This window comes from Gekko japonicus, unplaced genomic scaffold, assembly GCF_001447785.1.
Source record: "Gekko japonicus isolate JY-2015 unplaced genomic scaffold, Gekko_japonicus_V1.1 scaffold148, whole genome shotgun sequence".
Taxonomy (NCBI): Eukaryota; Metazoa; Chordata; class Lepidosauria; order Squamata; family Gekkonidae; genus Gekko; species Gekko japonicus.
Window position 1 is genome coordinate 24,990 of NW_015170892.1, and position 16,840 is coordinate 41,829.

A 16,840-nucleotide genomic window follows, 5' to 3' on the forward strand; every position below is an offset into this window, starting at 1 on the left:
CCCCTGCTTATGTCACTTCTGTCTTTGTTAAATCTGTTGGCTTGTTGCAAGATTTCAGCTGTGGTGCTCATTGATTTGTTCCATTAGAGCTACCTAGGTTATTTGGCTTGAGTTTTACAAACCAAAGTTTGCTTCATGGATCGTGTTATGAAAATGTGTGCCATTTCCAGGAAGGTGTCGCCTATTGGAAATGACGACCCCAGCCCAAACCAAACTGAAATTCAGAGTCAGGGGGACCTATCTTCAGATTCATTCCAGGGTATGCCCTGTAAACAATCTCTAACTACTTCAGTCCTGGGTCATTAAGACATTTGTGTATCAGTTCCAATAACTAGTAAGCTGGTTTATTTGGTGAAGCAGCAACCAAACATTTTGCTGCCGAAGGAAGCAGTGTCATCTCTCACGATCCTGAACCAGCGTATCATTGTAAGGAATCCAGCTACGATGGGATAGGATATCTTAATAGTTTATGATTTTTGTTCTGACTTGTCTGTATGTTGCCGTTTCATTGGTCCTGTATGAATTTGAAGAAATAAATAAATAAAAATTACTATTCAGAACTCTCCTGTTGGATCAAACCAATAATAATAATAATAATAATAATAATAATAATAATAATATACACTTTATTGTCATTGTACATAGTACAACGAAATGAAAGGTGCAATCGTTCGGTGATCTACAACCATACTCATACACACTCACACAACCATTCACAACCATCCCATGACTCCCTTAAGGTTCACATTGCAACTTAAACCACCAATGTCACCCAAATTCCAATTTCATACAGCATTTAAAGCAATAATAGCTCTCGAATAAAAACTATTTTTTAATCTGTTTGTCCTTGTTTTAATTGTCCTATATCTTCTACCCGAAGGCAGCAGTTCAAACAGGGAGTGTTCAGGGTGTGACAAATCCTGCAGAATGTTCTTTGCTTTTTTCAAGCATCAAGAACTATACAATTCCTCCAGGAACGGGAGAGGGCAGCCAATAATCTTCTGGGCTGTGGTGATAACACTCCTGTATTTTGTTTTCAGCAGCTGCCACGTGCCTCTTCTCTATGCAGCCAGTAGTATCCACAATGTAAAACCTTGCAACATTGGTTGACCAGAAACAACAGTGAAAATAGCCTACATACCATAATAAACAATGTCTTCAAACTGCTTTTTTTTTTAAACAAAAAACCCAAAACAGTGTCTGATTCCAGCTGAACTGATCAATTATCAAGAATTTAATCAGTAAATCTAGATATTGAGTTAAACTTAAGGATAAATCATCACAGATTGTATCATAGTAACTGAACCCTATATTGTGTAATGTAAGAAATGGAGAATCAGTATTTGAAAAGTTAGTCTTTTTTTTATTTATATCCTGCTTTTCTCCCCAGTGGGAACCAAAAATTTATAACATCATTCTCCGCGCTTGATTTTATCCTCACATCAACAACTGTGTGAGGTTGGTTAGGCTGAGAGTGTATGGCTGGCCCAAGATCCTCTCCTCAGGCAATGCTAGGTAAAGGTAAAGGTTCCCTTGCTCGAAAGCCAGTCGAATCCGACTCTAGGGTTGCGGTGCTCATCTCCGTTTCAAAGCCGAAGAGCCAGCGCTGTCCAAAGACATTTCCATGGTCATGTGGCCGGCATGACTAAACACCAAGGCGCACGGAACGCTGTTACCTTCCCACCGAAGTGGTACCTATTTATCTACTTGCAATTTCTTGCTTCCGAACTGCTAGGTTGGCGGGAGCTGGAACTAGAGACAGGAGCTCACTCCATCTTGCGGCACCCGGGTCTCGAACTGCTGAACTACCGACCTTCCACAGCCTGCAGTTCAGCGTCTTAACCACTTGAGCCACCGCAGCTACTAGGCTTTTTATTTGGAGGTGCATGTGCTATTCGGCTAACTTTGCAAGCAGTGCACCCAGTGAGCTTTCATGGCAGAGTGGGGTTTTAGACCTGGGTCTCTAGATTCAGGTCTGAACTTTCCTTTTTATTCCCATGAACTTCATGGATTGAAACAGGTTTCTGTCCTTTCTCACATGCTAGTTTGTCCCTTGATTTGTGGTGTGTATTTCTAAATACAAGCCAGGTTTTTTTCACATGCTGGATGGAGGAATCTCAAGAAGCTAAGGGGCTTAAGGGGTGTACATATGTATGCTATGTAGCAATTACTTGATGCTTATAGACAGGGGCCATTTCCTGCAGGAGCGGAGCTCTGGCAGTAAAGAGCCCAGGGGGGTGGGCACATGCAACAAGCCCCACCCCCTGCTCCCAGCAGCCCTCAGTCAGAGCAAGAAGCACCAGGTAAGCTGCAGAGCCCCCCTCCCCTCCCCTGGTCCAAAACAGTCCAGTGGCATTGTAACGATTCCTTGTTTTATATGTGTGTGTGTCTCTTTAAAAGTTTGGTTGCATGGCTGTGTGATTGACAGAGGGGGAGGGGTTTTAGAAAGTGTTTCTGAGTGGATGAATGGGCATGTCCTTCAGGAGTGACAGTTAGAAGTTTGACAGTTGATAAAGACAGTTGTTAGTTCGTTCTGAGGTCTGAGGGAGAGAGACAGTCTTGTGTGTGATACAAGAGTTAAGTTCTGTGTATGAAGAAAAGTTGAATGTATAAGGAAGCAAAAGTTAAATGAAAGTCTGAGTGACAGACTGGAGTGAAATAGGAAACGTATATGACCCTGAGTAATGAGTTACAAAGTTACTTGAAAAATCCGTCAGAAAGGTAGCAAATCCTGTGTGAGACACAACGAAATTGTTAAAATTATTCACATTACTGGTTACATTGTTCTACACTTTTATTTATGAACTGTTTCAATAAATCTTCTTTTATTTAAGTCTGCCCGCTCTGAAAGAAATAATTCCTCAGGAAACACATAGACCCTCATGAGACTTAAAAACTCGACCTAACTATCCAGTGATAGCCAAAAGAAAGTATAAAGGTTCGGAAAGCCTAAAATTTCCTGGTGGCAGCCTAACCTACCCAGTTGAACAAAATAAAAAGAACCCTTTTAAAGTGAAACCAGGCCTCCCCAGATAAGGGGTCGTCACAGGCACCTTTAAGACCAAGTTTTATTCAGGTACAAGCTCTCCCTCCTCTCTGAGGACAGATCTGTGCGTGTCCCCCCCCCAATAGCTAGCAATCCAAAACAATCCAGTGGAGCCTGAGCGGTGGGTGTTGCCTTCTGACACTTCTGATGATATCAGAGGAAAAAGATGATGGGGTGTGCGCAGATGCCGAGCACCAGCCCAGCGGAGCCGGAAAGGACATAGCCGGGCCGGAAGCAAGCGAAGCGGCACGTCTAGGAGAAGAGCACACCACCACCGAACGCCGGAGAAGAAACACCTCCGCCAAGTCCAGAGTCCCGTCCGACCGAGCCGACCCGACCCGACGGAGAACATCACGACAAAGACACCACAGTGGGGGTGCTGGTAGGCTGTCCCTTCCCCTTACATACATTGTGGCCTTAGTTAGGTACAAAAATGGTGATTAGCACCAGAAAACTTGTAAGCCGCTCAGAGACCCCAACTATGGGATTAGAGCGGGATATTAAATTGAAAGTATAAATAAATAAATAAATATGCAAATGAGTTATGCTAATGAGTTATGCTAATGAGCTCCTGCGCCTCTTTTTCTACGAAATGACCCCTGCTTATAGATGTCTGCACCAGTTATGGGAAAGCATTCTGAAGAAGTAAAGGGAAGCTAAAACAATGTTCTGAAATCTTCACTTATTCTCAAAATATTTCAGGATAATTTTCCCCCTGTTTTTCTGTTGAATTTCTTTTGAGGGGAGGGAAATCTGGGGTGGGGATCCTTCTCCTTCACACCTCTTTTTTCGGGGAGCGCCAGCCGCCGCTGACTGAAGCGCCACGTAAAATGGCTGCTGCTACCATCCTGTCACAGACTTGTGATACACAAGCTGCCCTTTTCTCTTCCCATTTTCCTTATAACTCTGACCAACTAGAATATTTGAACAGCAAATTTCTCACACTTCTCTGGTGGTGCTGAATGTACAGATGAAAATGATCAGACATTGGGCGGACCCTGAAGGTTTGAAGGCCTGTTGTTTCAGACATCCGTTGAGGAAGTTGTCTATAAAAATTTATTCTGGGAACATTTAAAAGTTCTTCTCCTCAGCCAACACTACTAGGCTTGTTGTTTGGAGGTGCGTGCGCTATTGGGCTAACTTTGCAAGCAAAGTGCATCTTTTTAAAGTGTAAATCTTTTGTTCCCTCTCTTCAGAAACAAGGGTTGAAATAAAAGAATCTGTCCGAGGCCAGGATGTTTTCATTATTCAGACAATCCCGAGGTAAATTTTTATTTATTATTTATTTATTTATTTAGATTTCTATCCCGCCCTCCCCGCAGGCTCAGCGCGGCTAACAAGGGCATAACGCCGGATAATAACAATAAAACAATAAAATACAGACTAAAATTACAAAATGAGCAATTAAATAATTAACAAAAGTTCTTAAAACATTTCCAGTGCTCCTCTACTCATATCCAAATTCTTACAATCAAGATGGTGTTCTCCATGATATAATTGCCTACCCATTCCCCCCTGTTGTCCCTAGGCGTGTCCCACTCCCTCCGATGGAACCCGCACCAGTGCTGACAGTGTGCGAAAATTATAGGGCGTTGATGGAACAATGGTGGTGGCAACTCCTATTCAAAAGCCTGGCGGAAGAGCTCCGTCTTACAGGCCCTGCGGAACTGTACAAGGTCCCGCAGGGCCCGGATCTCCCCTGGGAGCTCATTCCACCAGATAGGAGCCGCCACCGAAAACGCCCTAGCCCTGGTCATCACAAATTTGATGGACTTGGTCAGACATGACAGTGGTGCGCCGGGGTTTTGTCCGTTGGCGCGTGCTTCCAGCACACTTCAACGAGGACGGCCAGAGGGAATAAGTGCTCACTGGCACGATCACACGGATCAAGTCCGTCTGTGGCCCGTGGCAAACCATTTGCCTGTGGAGTTTGGCAGGGGCTTTTTAACTACATCCATGGCCGGACGCCACTGGTTGGCCACGGGTGCAACGCTTGCCAGATGTTGCGGTGTGATTGCACCCTAAAAATCCATCCGGCATTCGTTGCTCTTCCGCGACAAACTCTGTGTGTGATCGGAGCCATTGTTAACTTTCTGTCTTAATTGCTTGGGTGGAGGGGGGTTGGCTTTATGTAATTCTTGGCTGTTTCCTTCATTTGAGAACAAAGCTTTCTTGTGTTTGAAGCATCATATCAAGTGCATTGTGGTGAAGGTAGATGATGAACAAACCAAATGAGGGAAGTTAAATGTAGGTTTAGCAAACCGGAGCTGCGGTGCCTCAAGTGGTTAAGACGCTGAACTGCAGGCTGTGGAAGGTCGGTAGTTCAGCAGTTCGAGACCCGAGTTGCCGCATGACGGAGTGAGCTCCCATCTCTAGTTCCAGCTCCTGCCAACCTAGCAGTTCGAAAGCAAGAAATTGCAAGTCGATAAATAGGTACCACTTCAGTGGGAACGGTAACAGCGTTCCATGCGCCTTGGTCATGCCGGCCACATGACCACGGAAACATCTTCGGACAGTGCTGGCTCTTTGGCTTTGAAACGGAGATGAGCACCGCGACCCTAGAGTCGGACTCGACTGGCTTTCAAGCAAGGGAACATTTACCTTTTACCTTTACTTAAATGTAGGTTACTTTTCAAAAGAGAAGTTACAATGAAAAAATGAGAGCAGTGGGCTTAAAATGAAGACTGACTTAGTGAGATGCCTTGGAGTACTGGAAGGGTTCATAAAGGTGTCACCCCAGGTAATTGGGGGAAATCAGAGGGCCCCGGTCTGGTGCAATGACAAGTGCAGATGAAAGAGAGCCATGGCTGGATCACTCACTGTATTCAAGAGATTATGATGTGCGGCAAGCTTCTTATAATGTAGCCAGCAAACATAGACAAATGAGCAGACATATTTAAGCCTACACACCAATATAATCAGTATAATTGGCTGGCTGAAGGCCCACATGTGGTTAAATTGTTTCCAAATGCATGAAGAATGCATGCCCTCTAGGTGTACAGGGGGGGGTTGGTGAGGGGAAAATGGGCAGTCAGTCCTGTCCACGGCTGAGTTCAGATGGGCAGTTTGAAGCGGGAGGGAGTCGTGACAAAAAAGAGCCGGAACAAACTGTTCCAGGTTTTCCCGGTCACACTGCAGCGACTGATGTGGGGGCATACCGGGAGGAGGCGCGAGGGAGCGTTCACACTGTTGGCCCGGGGGCATGGCTGTAAGGTGCGGCTTTCTTTTTTTGCAATCTGGAGATATGCACTTATGCGCATGAGTGCTTATGTGCATGAGCACATAAGAAAAATGTGGCTTTTGGCGTTCACACTTTGTTGGTGCGGGATGGACGCGGGATAATCGCACTTTCCAGGGTTTGCTACCACTTTCACCAGGTATCTTTTAAACTCGGAAGCTAAGCGTTACAAGACGGGTTTGAGTACGGGTGGGGAACGCCTGACAGATGTGCCTGTGTGAACGGCCCATTTAATCCGGTTGTGGAACGTTTCTGAAACGCGTGTATATCGGGGCAAACTGCCTATGTTAGAATTCCCCTTCGCCGCACTCAGTTTCTGATATGATTGAGGGTGTTGCAAGAAAGGGGGACCGCATTGCAGTCTTTCTTCGACATCTGTGCTGGATAGGTTAGGACAGTGATTTTCAAACTTCTTATCCCTCTGGAACCCCTTTCCATATTGCGATGACTCCCAGTGAATTCTTGCGTGTCCACTTTGCAGTATCCGTACACTGTAGAACAGACGTGTCAAACTCATTTGTTATGAGGGCCAGATCTGACATAAATGTCTCTTTGTCGGGCCGGGCCACGTGTGCCGTAAAATGTAATGCCAGGTACTGGGCATAGAAACTGTATAACGGACAGCAGCTGGTAAGCTCCGAGTTGGTGTATCCTCACTGCAAGGCCCCCTGGGGTGGGAGGGGGGGTGCAGAGGAAAACCCACAGAGGCAGATCGGAGAGGCAGCAGTGCAATGCTGGGCAGATGCTCCCACAATGCTTGACTGCTGCAAGCGAGGTTGTTCTGCCGTGCTAAGGGCATAATGGAGTGGCTTTGTCCACTCCCCCCTCCCAGCACTCCCTCCCTTGCATCAGTTGCTCACGAGCTGCATAACAGCCCTGGATGGGCCGGATCCGGCCCCCGGGCCTTATGTTTGACACCCCTGCTGTAGAAGATCTTGAGCTTGTTCTAGGATGCATTCTCAGTTCAAGGAAAGTCCTGGCAGGATTTGTTGGGCCTGCACAAAGTGAAAGTCAGTCTAGGGTCTAGAGTGAAGAAGAAGAAGAGGAAGAAGAGATTGGATTTATACCCCGCCCTTCACTACCCAAAGGAGTCTCAGAGCGGCTTTCAAACTCCTTCCCCTTCCCCTCCCCACAACAGACACACCTGTGAGGTAGGTGGGGCTGAGAGAGCTCTTGACAGAAACTGCTCTTTTTCAAGGACAGCTCTTATCAGAACTATGGCTCACCCAAGGTCATCCAGCCAGGTGCAAGTGGAGGAGTGGGGAATCAAACCCGGTTCTCCCAGATTAGACCCTAGAGTCGGACTCGACTGGCTTTCAAGCAAGGGAACATTTACCTTTTACCTTTACTTAAATGTAGGTTACTTTTCAAAAGAGAAGTTACAATGAAAAAATGAGAGCAGTGGGCTTAAAATGAAGACTGACTTAGTGAGATGCCTTGGAGTACTGGAAGGGTTCATAAAGGTGTCACCCCAGGTAATTGGGGGAAATCAGAGGGCCCCGGTCTGGTGCAATGACAAGTGCAGATGAAAGAGAGCCATGGCTGGATCACTCACTGTATTCAAGAGATTATGATGTGCGGCAAGCTTCTTATAATGTAGCCAGCAAACATAGACAAATGAGCAGACATATTTAAGCCTACACACCAATATAATCAGTATAATTGGCTGGCTGAAGGCCCACATGTGGTTAAATTGTTTCCAAATGCATGAAGAATGCATGCCCTCTAGGTGTACAGGGGGGGGTTGGTGAGGGGAAAATGGGCAGTCAGTCCTGTCCACGGCTGAGTTCAGATGGGCAGTTTGAAGCGGGAGGGAGTCGTGACAAAAAAGAGCCGGAACAAACTGTTCCAGGTTTTCCCGGTCACACTGCAGCGACTGATGTGGGGGCATACCGGGAGGAGGCGCGAGGGAGCGTTCACACTGTTGGCCCGGGGGCATGGCTGTAAGGTGCGGCTTTCTTTTTTTGCAATCTGGAGATATGCACTTATGCGCATGAGTGCTTATGTGCATGAGCACATAAGAAAAATGTGGCTTTTGGCGTTCACACTTTGTTGGTGCGGGATGGACGCGGGATAATCGCACTTTCCAGGGTTTGCTACCACTTTCACCAGGTATCTTTTAAACTCGGAAGCTAAGCGTTACAAGACGGGTTTGAGTACGGGTGGGGAACGCCTGACAGATGTGCCTGTGTGAACGGCCCATTTAATCCGGTTGTGGAACGTTTCTGAAACGCGTGTATATCGGGGCAAACTGCCTATGTTAGAATTCCCCTTCGCCGCACTCAGTTTCTGATATGATTGAGGGTGTTGCAAGAAAGGGGGACCGCATTGCAGTCTTTCTTCGACATCTGTGCTGGATAGGTTAGGACAGTGATTTTCAAACTTCTTATCCCTCTGGAACCCCTTTCCATATTGCGATGACTCCCAGTGAATTCTTGCGTGTCCACTTTGCAGTATCCGTACACTGTAGAACAGACGTGTCAAACTCATTTGTTATGAGGGCCAGATCTGACATAAATGTCTCTTTGTCGGGCCGGGCCACGTGTGCCGTAAAATGTAATGCCAGGTACTGGGCATAGAAACTGTATAACGGACAGCAGCTGGTAAGCTCCGAGTTGGTGTATCCTCACTGCAACGCCCCCTGGGGTGCGCAGAGGAAAACCCACAGAGGCAGATCGGAGAGGCAGCAGTGCAATGCTGGGCAGATGCTCCCACAATGCTTGACTGCTGCAAGCGAGGTTGTTCTGCCGTGCTAAGGGCATAATGGAGTGGCTTTGTCCACTCCCCCCTCCCAGCACTCCCTCCCTTGCATCAGTTGCTCACGAGCTGCATAACAGCCCTGGATGGGCCGGATCCGGCCCCCGGGCCTTATGTTTGACACCCCTGCTGTAGAAGATCTTGAGCTTGTTCTAGGATGCATTCTCAGTTCAAGGAAAGTCCTGGCAGGATTTGTTGGGCCTGCACAAAGTGAAAGTCAGTCTAGGGTCTAGAGTGAAGAAGAAGAAGAGGAAGAAGAGATTGGATTTATACCCCGCCCTTCACTACCCAAAGGAGTCTCAGAGCGGCTTTCAAACTCCTTCCCCTTCCCCTCCCCACAACAGACACACCTGTGAGGTAGGTGGGGCTGAGAGAGCTCTTGACAGAAACTGCTCTTTTTCAAGGACAGCTCTTATCAGAACTATGGCTCACCCAAGGTCATCCAGCCAGGTGCAAGTGGAGGAGTGGGGAATCAAACCCGGTTCTCCCAGATTAGAGTCCGCGCACTTAACCACCACACCAAATGGTCTCCCAATGCTCTGTTCCCAAAGCTCTTGTTTGGCTGCATATTTGAGAAGATTGTAAATGGCCATGCAAGCCGTCTTCTGGGAAGATTCTCTACTGCTACTGATCCTCTTGTTGCAGAGCCACTGACAAGTTTCTCTGGACTCCCAAGGGTCTTGTCGACACGGTTTGAAAACCACTAGATGAGGCTGAGAGAGGCTTGCTGTCCCAGAACCTTGAGCAAAGGTTTCCTACACAAAGGTTTCTGGCTGTAGTTATCTGGTCTGGGTTGTTTTTTAAAAAAAGTTTTTTGGGAAGAATCAAGAAGCTGTGGCTATGGATTGACGATGCTGGTTTTACCTGTTTCAGAGATGTAAACACGGCAGTGATGGAACTCCTGATCATGGCTTATGCACTGAAGACGTCCTGTGCCAAAAATATCATCGGGGTCATTCCCTACTTCCCCTACAGCAAACAAAGCAAAATGAGGAAGAGAGGCTCAATAGTTTGCAAACTCCTCGCTTCCATGTTGGCCAGAGCAGGTGAGTGGGCTCAGAGGCAACAAGGTATTACTTCCTTCATTTATGAACAGTAATGGTGGAGCTTGTTATGACAGAGACATGCCAGGAGGCCTTGATTCATACCTAGGGTTACCAAGTACTGCGAATCGGCGGGGGGCGCATGATCTCCCCCCGGAACATTCCTGCCTGTAACACACCCGCGTCGCACCACGCTGTCACCCAGATGTGATGTCAGCACGCTGGGCACGTAGCCGGCCGATGCTCTGGCCATGGGGCTAAAAACTCGATGGTACCATCGTGTTTTCAGCCCCATTGCCAGAGCGTCACCCAGCTACGTGTCTATGTCACGTCTGGGCAACAGTATAGTGTGTGTGTGTTTTCCCCGCGGGAATGTTCCCGCCAAGAACTATGTGTCCCCCGCCGATTTGCGGTAAGTACTTGTTCCTGCCTGTAACACACCCGCGTCGCACCACGCTGTCACCCAGATGTGATGTCAGCACGCTGGGCACGTAGCCGGCCGATGCTCTGGCCATGGGGCTAAAAACTCGATGGTACCATCGTGTTTTCAGCCCCATTGCCAGAGCGTCACCCAGCTACGTGTCTATGTCACGTCTGGGCAACAGTATAGTGTGTGTGTGTTTTCCCCGCGGGAATGTTCCCGCCAAGAACTATGTGTCCCCCGCCGATTCGCAGTAAGTACTTGGTAACCCTATTAACACCCCATGAGGCCCTTGGCCTCAGAGGAAACGCACCTGTTTGGAAACCAGGCTATAAAATCTTCTTGTTGCTGGCAAAGAGGAGATCTTCCCCATATATGGAGACACGTGGGTAGAACAGTTGATAACCATTTGTCCACCTGCCAGAAAGAGGCAGGAGAGATCATTCTTATTTCCTGAGCTATGGCAATTAAAGACCAAGGATGTGCACCTTGTTATGACTGGGTAAGGGTAAATGGCAGAAAATGCAAGCACTCGGACCTGATTTCAAGATAGGTTGAAACAGAACTCCTCCCAGTTGGGAGGCAAAGAGTTAAACAGTTTAGCCTGCTCTGTAGATGGTGCACAAGCCAAGAACCAGGAAATGGAGAAAGAATATGTAAAGTCTATATCAACCAGCCTCTGTTTCAAAGTTTTGGCGTTTCTTGTGCCCATTCCTCTGAAAGGAATGTCAAGGTAGACTTTGTGACTTGAAAAATTAGCTAGCCTCATGTCTTGATTCTCTCTTATTTTTCTGTAACACTTGTGCTGCTGTTCTGATACCATTTTCCTGTGTGTCTGTGCTCCTAGTTAATAGAGATTAGTGTTATTTGAAGAAAGATCTTTTTCATTTTTAAAGATCACAGACTGTTCCTGGCTCCGCTTGAATATCTCTCCCATTTTAAAGTCCTAAAAGTTGGTGACTTCTTGGGAAGTGATCATCTCCCAGTCTTCATCTCTATAGACTTATCATCAGAGCATTATCTTATTCCAGCACAACGTTTCCCTCTCCTACAAAATCAAAACAAGGTCTGTCTATTACAGTGGTGATCTAACTCTAGCAATAAGGCTCAAACTATAATAGGTTCCAGACCTTGTAACACTCTTGTTAACAAGGTTTTGCAGTTTGATTCAGTGCCTAATTGTTTGCATAATCTAGGCCCCATTCACACGCCGAATTTGCTGCAGGAGAGCCACACATGCTGGGCGGAGTTTCAGGGCGCGATCATACCGCAACATCTGGCAAGCGTAGTGCACCCGTGGCGTGCCGCCAAAGCTGCACAGTTAAAAAGTATCTCAACAAATGTAGTAGCAAATGGTTTGCCACGGGCTGCCGATGGAATCGTTCCGTGTGATCGTGCTGGTGTGCGGCTTTCCCCCGGCTGTCCTCCTTGACACGCATGCGCTGACAAACAAAACTGCGGTGTGCCGCCATTGCGTCTGATCGCGTTCTGGTGGTTCTAATTGCGCCGGCGCAAAGAGCCACGCCTCCCCCCCCCCCGTGCTATCTGGCCCGTGTGACCGGGCCCCTAGATGAGTATTAAAACTGTTTAGACCACTTTTGTGAAAAAGAATCTCAATAGGACATTCCCTGACGTTAAGAGGAATAGCTAGTTTAATGGTGACTGCAAAAGAAAGGTGCATCCGACAGAAGCATCATGAGTTTAAAAGTAACTCTGCAATATCAAGAGTTGATGGAACTGAAGAAAATGTATAGAGGACTGATTAAGACGAGGAGACAGATCGGCCTTAAAGAATGAGAACAGCTGATTTCAGTTATCAGTAATACTGACAATAAGGCCTTCTGGTCTATTGTCAATACTATTATAAACCCAGCCTCTAAAATCCCATGCTGTATTGCTGCTTTGACGTGGGAAGTCTGTTTCAAGAGGCTATTCTCGAATGCTAATGGGCCTAGTCTATCATAAGAACATAAGAGAAGCCCATGTTGGACCAGGCCAAAGGCCCATCCAGTCCAACACTCTGTGTCACACAGTGGCCAAAAATACCAGGTGCCATCAGGAGGTCCGGCAGTGGGGCCAGGACACCAGAAGCCCTCCCACTGTTGCTCCCCCCCCAAGCACCAAGAAGACAGAGCATCACTTGCCCCAGAGCCCCTCGTGGCTATATCTGTTGTTATTCCTCTTGATGTAACAGCATCCTGGCCCAAGCTATCAATTAAGGAGGTCATTTGCCTTATCACGGGATTAAAATTAGGAAAAACTCCGGGCTCTGATCTAATCCCTAAGGAGCTATTCAAGGCTGATCCATTATGGTGAGCCACAGTCCTGGCCCCAGTTTTCACTCAAATTAACATCAGTGGACAAATACCTGATTCACGGAAACATTCTGTTATTATCCTGATATTTATGAAGGGGCCCAGAAGTGATCCTGTTATTGACCAATCAGCCTTCTCTCTTCTCTAGGAGAGCTATATTCGGCTTACTTATTAAAGAAGCTCCTTGATTGGATGGAATCATAAACCATACTGGGGCATGAACAGATAGGATTTAGATGGGGTTCCTTGACATATGACCATTGCCTAGTTCTCTATCACCTGACTGAGAAATATTCATCTTTTAAAGGGGAGAGATTATATGTGGCTTTTATTTATCTCAAGGGGGCCTTCGACTCCATAAATCTAACAGAAATCCCTCTTGTAGTAGAAGAAGAAGAGGAGGAGATTGGATTTACAGTTCTCATCATCAAATCCAACATATCAGTAGGCTCCAAAGGATTTTCTGCTTTGAAATGGTCTACCTCCTCCTCTTTGGTACATAAAAGTTCTTTCAGCTTTATAGCTCCACTAGGAAGAAGGCTCGTTGTAGCAAGAGACAACGGGCGCTGGTGGCAGGCGGTGGGCACCCACCCACTCTGGGTGGCCCAGCAGTGATGGGGTGAAGGCGCGTGGCCATGGTGCCGGCCCGATGCCAGGCGGGCCAAGGCGACCGGCCGCGGCCCTCCCGCGACAGGGCAGTCGGCGCCCTGCCAGGCTGGCGTGCTCGAGGCACCTGCGGGTGGAGGAGACCAGGCGTGGCTCCCCCCCCATGCCGGGATGAAGGCGTTGGTGGGCCAAGTCGGCCATCCTGACTTCTCCCACAGCTGCTGGAAGCACCGGTGGGCCAAGGAGCCCAGTGCACCGCCAGCAAAGAGGCCCCACGCCCTCTGGCCCTCCGGGAGGCCGCCAAGCAGTCGTAGAAGGCGGGGGCGGGTGAAGATGGGTCGGCGGCGGTCAGCGCGGTGCCGGAAGAGAGGTTAGTGAAGCGGGGGCTTTTCAGCCCCCACCCTGCCAGGATGCAGCCACATGTCAGCGTCCTCGCACTGGGGAGTCGGCGCCCTGCCAGGCTGGCGCGCTCGAGGCACCTGCGGGTGGAGGAGACCAGGCGCGGCTCCCCCCCATGCCGGGATGAAGGCGTTGGTGGGCCAAGTCGGCCATCCTGACTTCTCCCACAGCTGCTGGAGGCACCGGTGGGCCAAGGAGCCCAGTGCACCGCCAGCGGAGAGGCCCCACGCCACCTGACCCTCCGGGAGGCCGCCAAGCGGTCGTAGAAGGCGGGGGCGGGTGAAGATGGGTCGGCGGCGGTCAGTGCGGTGCCGGAAGAGAGGTGAGTGAAGCGGGGGCTTTTCAGCCCCCACCCTGCCAGGATGCAGCCACATGTCAGCGTCCTCGCACTGGGGTGCGGAGGCGGGGGGGCTCGAGTAGACCTCCCCGCGCCCGGCTGCTGCGGAGCAGGGAAAGGTGAGGCAGGGGCGGTTGGAGGTCTCGCGCAGTGGTGGGAGGATCATCTCACGGTCCCTGGCTTCTCCCCCGCACCACTGGCCCCCTGGCTGGTCGGGTGGCGGGGGCCCGTGGGCCATGTCCACGGCCGTCAGTCCAGCGGCCCTCTGGAGGCTGCCTGGGGCGTGGCAGCGGTAGGATTGACCTGGGGCTCACACACGTCCCAGCGCCAGAGCGTCCATCCCGCCTGGCGGCCCCGCACAGACTGAGGGCTAGAGGCTGCCTGGCGGGTCTGTGGGCGGGGCCGAAGCGACGGAGGGACGCAATCCAGCCTAGAGATTGGGCCCCCGCTGAGCGACAGGACAGGCCAGGTACCCAAAGGCTAGGAAGGTGTGTGGAACGTTCAGGCGAGTCTCACACCAAAATGCTTTTATATATAAGGCAAAAGTAATGCTTTTGAGACTCACGACTAAACTACTGCAGTTTGCAAAGGAGGGAAACATTTAGTAAAAGTCAAAAGGCCACTATGAGGCAACATGCTGCATCACTAAAGTCCTGAGGGAAGCTGAGCCAAATATCACATTGTAGACTCTGTCACATGAGAGCATGATAGGAGCTCCCCAGTCACCAGATTAAACGCGATAACGTGCAAAAAACTGTATAAGAAGTTACATTGTGAAATGATGCTTGCAGCACTCTATTCTATTGAAGATAAGAATACAGACGACAAACCTGAAGAAGGATTCGTAAACGGACTTATACTAGAAATCCGTTGTTTGTCTGAAACTATACTGTAATGTTTCATATGTACTGCCAAGCCTAAGATCGCATTTAAGATGTTATAGTTGTAATCTTGCTGACAATTGAATTCTAAAAGCATTATATATAAATATCTGCTTATATTGTATATTTATACACGGTGATTTATTGTTTTGCTGGCATCACTAAAGTCCAGCAGGATCTGTAACGTACATGACGGTGTTAGCAAGAATCCTGCTCGATTACCCCAGCCTAAGAGATCATGTATTGGTCGGCAATTAACGGAGACCATTTTGAGTGAGGTTGAAACCCCATTGCTTAGAGTGTGATTAGGTGCTTTAATGCAATTAAGATCTCACCTTTTCCCCCTTCTTTTAGGTTTAACTCACATCATCACTATGGATCTTCACCAGAAAGAAATCCAGGGCTTCTTCAGCTTTCCTGTTGACAATCTGAGGGCATCCCCTTTCTTGCTTCAGTATATACAGGAAGAGGTGAAGTTATTTTGATCTATCAACATTTGGCAGCATTTGGTCATAGCTAGCCTTTATTTTCTCTGTAATGAAAATGACTGCACTTTGTCAGAAAAAAAATATCCCTTAATATTCTCATTTTATTCTGGGTTTTTTTTCGGGGGGGGGGGGTCTTCTGTCTATCTGGTTAGTGATTTTGTTGCCAGCCTGTTGTTTTTGCAGTTTAAATATATATATTTTTACTGGGCTTGGTATTTTATTTCTTGGCTTGTTGGGGCTTTTTTTTTGGGGGGGGGGGTTGTTACTGACTAGGCTTTCTGCCTGGGACCTAGGCAGGTTATTTCTGGTTTGTGCTTTTGTGCCTGTTGCAGTTTTTTTTTTTAAAAAAAAACAACAACCTGTAATTGATGATCTTCGAGTGGTCATCTATGCATTCAGACCACCCACCCTCCTTCCCCACTGCTGGAAGCCTCTTCAGTCTATTTACTCCGGAGGTTTCTAGCGGTCAGAAGGAACTGGTGGGATACTGGGGCCCCGCCCTCTGGGGATGCGCGGTGGAGGATGCGCGTGCCCCGGGGGAGGGGCCCCAGATCGCTTTGAGCTTTTTAGAAGTTTCCCAGATTGGAATCGACGCAGGCGCCGTTCCCATAGGTGTGATTGCATAGATGACCACTCGAAGATCATCAGTTACAGGTAAGCTACTTGTTTTGGGGCACTGTAGAAAATGGAAAGCTGGAATAGATGGGTGTCGAGGTCATAGTTTGCCGAGGGCACCAAAAAACTCTTGGATCGAATAAATCTGGATGTGTGAGTTATCATCCAAAAAAGGTTAGGAATCACTGATATGGAATAAGAACACTTCCGCTGTGAGCAGTCAGGCACATAAGTCGGCTATACCGATGTACCTATCCTGCAGCAATGCATTCAGCAAGAAGAGAAACGTCTGAAGCAGAATGAGTGCTTATGGGTATTTTGATATTAGTTTGACTTTCTTTACTACGCAGTAAGTGTTCTGTGCAGAGTAGTGACTTATCCAAGAAGTTAATCGGTGATGCTGGTTTAACAAGTGAAAACTTTTCTTTTTAATCTAGATTCCCGATTACAGAAATGCAGTAATTGTAGCCAAGTCTCCTGACGCAGCTAAAAGGTAATTGTAGAAGAAGAAGAGGAAGAGATTGGATTTATACCCCGCCCTTCACTACCCAGAGGAGTCTCAGAGTGTCTCACAAACTCCTACCCCTTTCCCTGCCCACAACAGATACCATGTGAGGTAGGTGGGGCTGAGAGAGCTCTGACAGAAACGGCTCTTTTCAAGGACAGCTGTGCTAGAACCATGGCTTGCCCAAGG

The 16,840-nt window shown here is 48.1% G+C and overlaps 1 protein-coding gene across 2 annotated transcripts in view; it reads left to right on the forward strand.

Annotated features, from left to right (window-relative positions):
• PRPSAP1 (phosphoribosyl pyrophosphate synthetase-associated protein 1) overlaps window positions 1–16,840 on the forward strand; it is a 47,215-nt gene that overhangs the window by 19,495 nt on the left and 10,880 nt on the right. For both annotated transcript variants that reach the window (XM_015418458.1, XM_015418459.1), the window contains exons 4-7: window positions 4,243–4,309; window positions 9,915–10,087; window positions 15,398–15,513; window positions 16,584–16,639. In XM_015418458.1, the coding sequence (XP_015273944.1) occupies window positions 4,243–4,309; window positions 9,915–10,087; window positions 15,398–15,513; window positions 16,584–16,639 (412 nt within the window). The remainder of the gene's footprint in view (window positions 1–4,242; window positions 4,310–9,914; window positions 10,088–15,397; window positions 15,514–16,583; window positions 16,640–16,840) is intronic.